The sequence below is a fragment of the Cibotium barometz genome, chromosome 10 (assembly GCF_041138505.1).
Source record: "Cibotium barometz isolate CiBa-2024 chromosome 10, ASM4113850v1, whole genome shotgun sequence".
Taxonomy (NCBI): domain Eukaryota; kingdom Viridiplantae; phylum Streptophyta; class Polypodiopsida; order Cyatheales; family Cibotiaceae; genus Cibotium; species Cibotium barometz.
This window is the reverse complement of record NC_141055.1, coordinates 54,150,679-54,159,325: the sequence shown is the minus strand read 5'-3', so window position 1 is coordinate 54,159,325 and position 8,647 is coordinate 54,150,679. Positions and strand designations below refer to the sequence as shown.

At 42.3% G+C, this 8,647-nt stretch overlaps 1 protein-coding gene across 1 annotated transcript; it reads right to left on the bottom strand.

The window, feature by feature from the left end:
• Positions 1-413: 413 nt before the first annotated feature.
• On the bottom strand, positions 414-4,154 carry LOC147635054 (uncharacterized). The gene is made up of 4 exons (XM_086804304.1): positions 3,377-4,154; positions 2,946-3,095; positions 1,971-2,624; positions 414-1,853 (listed from the first exon to the last, which is right to left on the bottom strand). Exons 1-4 carry the CDS (start codon positions 3,725-3,727, stop codon positions 750-752), a joined length of 2,259 nt encoding a protein of 752 aa, XP_086660430.1. The 5' UTR covers positions 3,728-4,154; the 3' UTR covers positions 414-749.
• Between the last annotated feature and the right edge of the window lie 4,493 nt (positions 4,155-8,647).

Sequence of the window (8,647 nt, the reverse complement as noted above, 5' to 3'; positions counted from 1 at the left end):
TTCTTAAAAAAAAAACGTTCTTTTTGGAGAGTAATTTTTTTTGAAACCCTTTTTTTTTTTTGAGTAATGACATTAACAGGCTTAAGGATGGTTTCTGAAGCGCGTACGTGTGAGAGAAAGAGAGAGTGTGTGTAGGGAAAGGGAATTGGACATACAAACCACAACCCAGCATGCGGGGGGGAGAGAGAGAGGAGGGAAATGTTAATGGTATGATTCCAGTGCAATGTGCATGTGTATGTGCATAGAATGGGCGACACAGAGTGAGTGCTTCCCCCCATTCCATGCAGAGAGAGCCACCGCGGACAAACTGGCAACAAACAAGACGCAAATGAGCATATGCACAACTGCCAAATGAACGGCAGAGAGAAAATCTATGGATATCCTCCTTCAATTCATACAGAGAACGCTTTGCATTTCCAATTAGAAAGCCAGTAGATCATTCATAAATTTTTACGACGTGTACGGGTTAATTTTGATGCTGTCGATCCCTCTCAAAGTCGCTGAGGAACTTTTTATTGCTTGGAAGTCTTTGGCTGGCATTGTAAATTCATACATACATACATAGCTATATTTGGCTATGAGATGCATTTGATGTCACCATACATTACATCTCTAAGGACAGTCTCGTCTTTTTGGGAGGCATATCAATCACTATTTGGGCTTCTTTCAAAGAATAACTAGGGTTAAAACCTCAATCTTGCAAATAAGTTGCATATTGCAGAGGCCACTCACACGATCTAGGAGTGAGGCTACTCGCTTCTACTGGGGGATGACATACGATCCAAAGATGTCAAGTGGAACTCAATTTGGAGCCGTTGATGCAGCGGGATTTTGCCCAGCAGCCCCTTCTTGATGTCCGTCTGAAGCTCTCTTAAAGGTAGAGCAGCAAAAAAGCCCTTAACAAACTGTTTGCAGGCATCTTTAGCCTTGTATTCTTGTGTGTTGTTCCCTACCTTTTTTGGATCGATGTTAGCTTGAGCTGTCTCATGTTCTTGATGAGTGGAACTACCTGTTTCATCAGGTTGTTGAGGTAGAGGTGAGGGTATTGATGATGAGATGGACTCGATGGCAGTGGTCTCAGTTGTAGAGTCAGGGGGTTTAGATGAGCTTTTCTTTTCGCCTTTCTTTTCATCCACTTTATCTGATTTGGGCACATGGCAGAGGCTTGTCTCCGTGTCAAAACGGAGGATATAAGCTTGTTTACAACACTCATAGAGTCTCTCACCAAGTGTGTCAATAATGTAGTAAGCCTCCTTATCCACCTTCAAAACAAAGAAATGGTCATTCCAGCTGACAATGTAAACTGCTGGCTCAAAGGTCCCATCAGGCTTCAAGGCTGATGTCTCTTCTATGGCTTCCCATATGTTCTCAAAAGACATAGCACCCTGCAGGAAATTGCAAGTATCACCCACTCCCTCGGCCTTGAAAAACCCAATAAAGGATCGCTCCTGGACAACCATCAAAGGTCGAATTTTGGCCTCGAGTACAGTGTCAAGGTCAAAATGTTTGTCAGGGAACCTGTCTCGATAGACATCTACATCACAAAGCTTCCTCCATTCGGCAGAGCCTTCTCTTATGAGGGTGTCAAACTCAGCCTTGATGGGCATCCGATCTGGGTTCTTGTGTAGCCAGTCAGCAATGACAGCGACAAGGGCCGTGCAAGCACTCTCGCCGGCTGCTCTCTCGCTTCTCTGGTCAATGGAGGCGAAAAACACACTGGTTGAGAGCTTCATATGACCATCCCTACTCACCAGATCTTTCTTCTCCCAGCATCCCACACTGAAATGCTCCTCTCCAAAGTCTAAGCATTCAGATACGGACGAGGACAGTTTGGTGTTTTCGTCTTTCTGGCACTGCAACAAAGTGGCATAGGTTTCAGCTTAAAAGAGACTATAGAAAGAACCACATCAGGAGCAAACACACCATTATGTCCTATGACTCTTTTAAAGAGCATTCCTATTGACACATACCAGAGCAAGAAATGGCTCCATAGGGTAGCTCCATAACCGTCTATCATGATCAATGTCGTCTCCCCCATCCTCACCATATGCTTTGTTCAACAGAGGCTCCCCTCGTGCCTGAGGAGACCGGAAGCTCAGCTTTCTTTTCTTCCAAGATAGGAGACTCCGCATGGTGGTATTCTGATCTGATTCTGATGTAGAGGTTTCATTCGCACTGGCTTCACTAGAGGCTTTGCTGCATAATGATGATGAATTCTCTTTGATGTGTCTGTTTTCTATGAAGTTAGGGAGTGCCCCTTCAACAACCAGGTTTATACCTGCCAGAGGCCCATAGCTCTGCAAGAGCTGGTCCTCTCCATCAACCACTTTATCTTCTTCGGAGTCATCCAACGAGTCGGTATCAAACAATTCTCCGGTGTCACTGGAGCTCTCTTCACTTCTAGGGGATAGCTTACCATTGCACATGATACTGTCTAGCTCTCCAGAAGTCTTCTTCCAGTTGAGTGAAACTGATCTTTTCATGTCCTTGACCTTCTTATCATACATCTCACGGATTTGCTGATCGCATAACAGTGGACCACTAAGGCAGGGTAATGAGGGCGGCATGAACCGCTCCAAGCTAAGGCTTTCATGTGATGGCACTTCAGAGAAGTTTACAGTTACCTACGAAAAAAAAACAGGTTCCCTCTCGTTATCAAGATGTATATAAGGTTTTTGATAGAATTCATCATGCCTGTCGGACAGATCAAATGCTGCTCGTATGGAATCATGCATGAGAATGAAGATTGGCTACATGCCCTACCATGGGAACACCACGTGCTGCCCCATGTGTGGCCTTCCCTGGGGGAGATCATTTGAGCCAAAAGCTTTTGATTGAGAGCATTAGCATGCCCTAAAGGACTTCTATTAAGATGGATAACATGGCCTGTTAAGACGGCTCAAATAGCATTTCTGAATTAGAAAACAAAATAAAAGGGTGCTCACCACAAGGGTTGCTGCTTGTTTCTGCACCCCTCCAGAAGGCAAGATGTGAAGCCTTGTTGTGTGCTTTATGATCTCTTGTGTGGAAGGTGCAAAGTCTCCAAGATTCATGATAGCGGTACCCAAAACCGTCATCTTTGACTTTGTTCCTACCTGTGCAATGAGGAGAATTGAGTTCACAGCAATGCTTGGTGTTCGAAAAATAATAATTTATATTCAGTACATATTTATTTTTTTGATGTACCACCAATTGTGCCCACTAAAACCAAAGAAAACAGGGCAATACGGTTGCTGAGATAAAATCAAATGTGCCCATCGAGCCACAAGGGAAAAAGGATTGTTGATGAGAGAGAAATTATTTAGTTTATTAATCAAAGAATGTAGCGAAATTGGCTTGCTAAAATGGGTGAAAATTGGATTGAGCAAAATCGGACCTGGATGATAACAAAGTGGACGTCAAAGGGCAAGAAGCCTGTGTCTTTGGCCATGGTCAACACACAGAGATGCTTAAAATCCTCTTGCCAGTTGATGGTGCATCCTTCTTCCACCACTTTCTCACTGGTTCTGGCTCTCTTCTGGCTTCCTCTGAGGCGGTAGCCAAGCCCACCCTTGGACCCTTTCCATTTCACCTTAATCATCATCAAATTCTGATTGTTATTAGGTCCATTTTCCTCACCATTTCTGCACACTCCAAGGCCTTCCAAACTGTGCACCTTGAGATTCACCTTAAATTTCTTGGTAAATATGGATGGCCAAGGCCTCCACCTCATTATCTTGACCACCATTGATGAATCGGAACAGGTTCACACAGATACAGAGAGAGAGAGAGAGTATGCATGCGTGTGTGTGTGGTCACTAGTGGTTGGGCTCAAAAAAATTTGAGGGGTGGTTGGGTTCAAAAAAGTTTGCTCTAATAGACTTCTCCGCCTCTCTCTCTCTCTGTTTCTTTCTCTGTCTATATCTCTGTAAGGCTTTTTGGTTGGAAAATTCTCTGCTGCAAATTGGGTCCCTTGTGCAATGCCCACAAATTGGGTCCCTTGCGCATTGCCCACAAAAAATTGACTATTCTGCAGGATATCCAGCTAAACATAAGCGTGTGTGTGACGGAGGAAAGGAGAGAGCAGAGGAGGGGGGGGGGGGGGGGGGGGGTATATCGCTTAGTGTTTGTTAATAATGATATTTGATTGATCATATATTTTAATGCTACGGAGATGGCCCCTCGGACGGGTCCATAGCAACTTGCAGGTAAACAAAGTGCAAGCTAAAACCCTGCCAGCTGAGCATGGCCATTGGCGATGGCACCGAGGTGTGCGCCAGCGTGTCTGGAACTATCTTGTGCAGAAGCGAAGGCACCGTACACGGGCAACCATTGACGAGGTGGGCTGTGTGGACAAAACCTGCATATAAGCGCGAGACAGACAGACAGAGAGAGAGAGAGAGAGAGAGAGAGAGAGGGGGCAATAGGAGCACTCTCTTTGTTGAATCCTAATGCTTGTCTTTAGGGAGCTTTTCGGGGTTGATTTCTATGCATCTCATGAGGCCTTCTCTTTTGTATTTGTGTTGCTTTGGGTCGTATAGGACAGCCACACCGAAGAAAGCAGGCCGAGGAGGTTTCTTGAACTTAACACCTTGAGTTGGATGGACACAAATTTTGTAGGGGGAATAAACAAATTAAAGGTGATAAAAACACGAGAGAGATGATTTCTTTTAGTGTGATGGATTCAACAACTTTAGACCATGGAGTGTCTATGTGTGTGTGCGCGCGCACACTCTCACGTGAATAGGGGCGGATAACGAGCGAAAAATGCTTATTCATTAATTAATGAACTAGCGGAACTCCCAAACCTTAGGCAAAAGCCTTGAAGGGTTATAACGTTGAAAAAATGAAATTAGGGAATCGATGGGTAGGAATAGCAACCGACACCTCTTCAGGGAGCAGCGATCACGGAAGGAGCGGATGGCTTATGTCCAGGAGAGAGAAGTACGGCGAGCATGCCATTTGATTGCGTAGGTGATTTTTCCACGATAGCGCTGCGCACAAGGGAGAAAATGTCTCCGAATGCCTTCTTCTACGTGGAGAGGCTTTGATTGGCTCCTCTTCATCTGCTGCTTCTGCTTCCCACAGGCCTAGGCTGCGTCTATCATCATCAACCCTTTGCAACACGAGGAAGGATAAGGTTCAGGGAGAGGGACATGCGTCCTCTTGTGCATGCGCAACACTCAGAGATGAAGAATGGTCCCTCTTCTCAGATTTTACGAATATGAATCCATAGGATTTTTCCTTATAAAAAATAAAAAATATCAATGGAGGCAAGTCCCTCATCAGTGCAGACATTTGGGAGCTCTGAATTTTCAGAGTCATTAGAGTCATTAGAGTCACTAGAGCCGATAAACCAAATATAGTGAAGTACACTTCAGCAATGAGGAATTATGTCACAAGCTCTAAATTCATTAGAGCAGGAGTTACATTCAACAAACATGATTGGTATAGTGCTTCTATTAAATAAAAGGAGTTACATTCAACAAACATGATTGGTATAGTGCTTCTATTAAATAAATTTGTTTGAACCATAGTTTCACCTGCATAATTGAAGATTACAAGATGAGATTTGGCACAAAGCAAGATGTCAACAAGGAGTGAGGAAAAATCATGCACACACAATATTTGCGCACTTATATGTAGAAAGTTGTGGTTCCTATGCTTACGTGAATTTGGCAACATCATTACATTCATGAACAACATACTTTTGAGATGATCCTATCCTCCTAAATTTTTATAAAAGGAAGCATACAAGTAAATTCTAAAATAGCTCCAACACAATCATCCACATCATCACCATTTTATGTGCATGTGGCATGCATGCATGCATGCAAATGACTCCAACACAATCATCCACATCATCACAATTTTGCACACACACACACACACACACACACACACACACACACACACACACAACTTTCCATGTGTGTGTGTGTGCACGCGCATCACAAGTCTAGTTGACATAGAGAAAAATAGTCTCCACCCTCCTCTGGGTGTGTGGTGTGTAAGTGTGCACCTTTGACAAGTCTAGTTGACATAGAACAAAAGAGTCCCCACCCTCCTTTGGGTTCAATGAGACTTAAACTAGAAAAAATAAGCACAAACATGAGTTATGATATAGGACAAAAACATGAATAAAATTGATATAACAAGAGACAAAAGATGACGTGAGTACTTTTAATGTAGTAGCCAAGCCATTATACATTTATATTGCAGTTTAAATACTTTAGAGCATGAAGTGTGAATGCAAAACAAACACACACACACACACACACACACACACTCACGCACATGCGCGTGCGCGTGCATGCACAAGAGCAACCCTTACACATTTTCTCAAAGTACCTCCACACCCCACTCCTTTAACTTTTGCAAAACCACCTCCTCTTACCCGATAAAGAGCCTCCATCCATGTTCTATTTGTCTTCTCTAATGCACCCACCACCCTAATAAGAGCCCTAGCCAAATCCCCTCCCTTATTGCAAAATATATTTTTAAATGATAAAAATAGTTTATATTTTAAATTGTTAAGACCTTAGCTTTTAATTTTATTGCTCTTATATTGAGTTTTTAGTCAATCCTTGGCTTGATAATTGGTTACTGGCCAAAGTGGCCGATTCTTACACCTAAGCTTAAAGTAAGTACTGATTATATTTTGGTTCCTTGTTCATGTTATTAGAGTAATTTATATACCTCAATCTCATTTTGAACTAAGTAGATTCACTCAAGAAAAGAACAAATTTTTAACTATTTGATAGTGGGGCCCCTATTCCAAAGTGCTAAACCTATTCATTGACTAAATTGGCACTTCAACATGAGATGAAAACTAGATTTCCTATATTTACTCCTAGCCATAAATCTTTCATCTTTCTATGCATGGACTACCAAATACTTGGTTGTGAATATATTGTTTTCAACCTTTTAGACATGAAGAGCTATTATGAATCTTGGCTTTGAAAAACAGTAACTCTTCCTTTTTCTTAAAACAACTTTATAGAGTTTTTCTATAGAAAAATTTGGGAGATTAGGACATGTTTCGATGAAGAGAATCTTACTCTTAGTTGAATGAGATGTGTGTGCATGTGGAAATCCACTCACCTCTTATTTTGTTCATCATTGCATATATTACAACATTGGAGGGGTCCATTCTTACTTTTATCACAGTAGTAGTTGATGAGGACATGGGGTGGGAGATTTAAGACTTCTACAAATCTTACCCTTGAGACTTTTCAAGTTTAGTTTAAATGTGAAAGTAGAAATGCTCACTCATGCTTAACTTTGATAGTTGGCATCATATGATTTGATTTTTCTTTTAAATGAAAGAAACCATCTAGAATTTCTAACTACACACACCATTCCATGTCAATGAAAAGATTCATGTTTACATGCACACATACATACATACATGTACACACCTACACATGTGTGTGTAGAGGTAGATAAATCTATAGTTAGATAGGTAGACAGATAGATAGATTGATCAATTACTTGATTATTAGTTTTGTGTGTGTGTGTGTGTGTGTGTGTGAGAGAGAGAGAGAGAGAGAGAGAGAGAGAGAGAGAGAGAGAGAGAGAGAGTTCCACCATAGTCAAATTGGTGGGGTTTGGAGTCCCGCCAAAGAGATGTGTTGGTTTCGATCCCTAGTTGCCATGGCTTAGTATATTGCAATGTAAAGGGGGAGGGTTAGGGGGCACACTCATGGGTGTGTGCATACATGCATTAAAATTTCTCAAATATTGGGGGGGGAGAGAGAGAGAGAGAGAGAGAGAGAGAGAGAGAGAGAGAGAGAGAGAGAGAGAGAGAGAGATTAAGAACTAATAGATATAGATTATATATGTGTGTATGCACGAGAGAGATTAAGAACTAATAGATATAGATTATATATGTGTGTATGCACGAGAGAGATTAAGAACTAAATAAACTATATATGTGTGTATGTGCATTAAAAAAGGAGGGTTAGGGGACACTCATGGGTGTGTGCATGTGTGAATTAAAATTACTCAAATATTAGGGGGGAGGAGAGAGAGAGAGAGAGATGTTAAGGCTCACCCTAACCCTTCTTGAAACACATCCAAAAAGAGATTACCTTGTGAACCTCAACTGTCGTGGGAGGATCTTTCCAATGGTCGAGCTCGTAACCCTTGAGGTCTCCAAGCTCTACAACTCCTTGAGAAGCAATTCCACCGCCCCCTCCCACGAGCATTGTCACACCGCCGCGTTGCACTATAGGTACTCGTCCCTCCTCTCACCCCACTTCACTCACACACACTCACTAGCATGCATTAGGGAGAAAGATTAGCAAGAGCAAGACTCAATTGCACAATGGGAGAGTGTTGTATTATGAGAGAAATTCACTTATATACATGGCCATAAGTGTTCACACTCACTTAAACTATGGCCGACCCGGCACTTTAGGCTCATAAGAGGCCTAATGCTATTACAATGACTACTCTCATAATATATCCATGAAGTACATCACTTAGGACTTCATCTTAACTTGCTACCACACGCTCTTGAAGCGAGAATCGCCATAAATACTCCATCACACCATTACAGGCGCCCGTCCAAGTTGTAGCTTTGGACACTATTGCTTCATATCTTGAATGTATGACCCTTTGGTGTATCTACCGTGACTCCTTGATGTAAGATAATGGCGGTAGC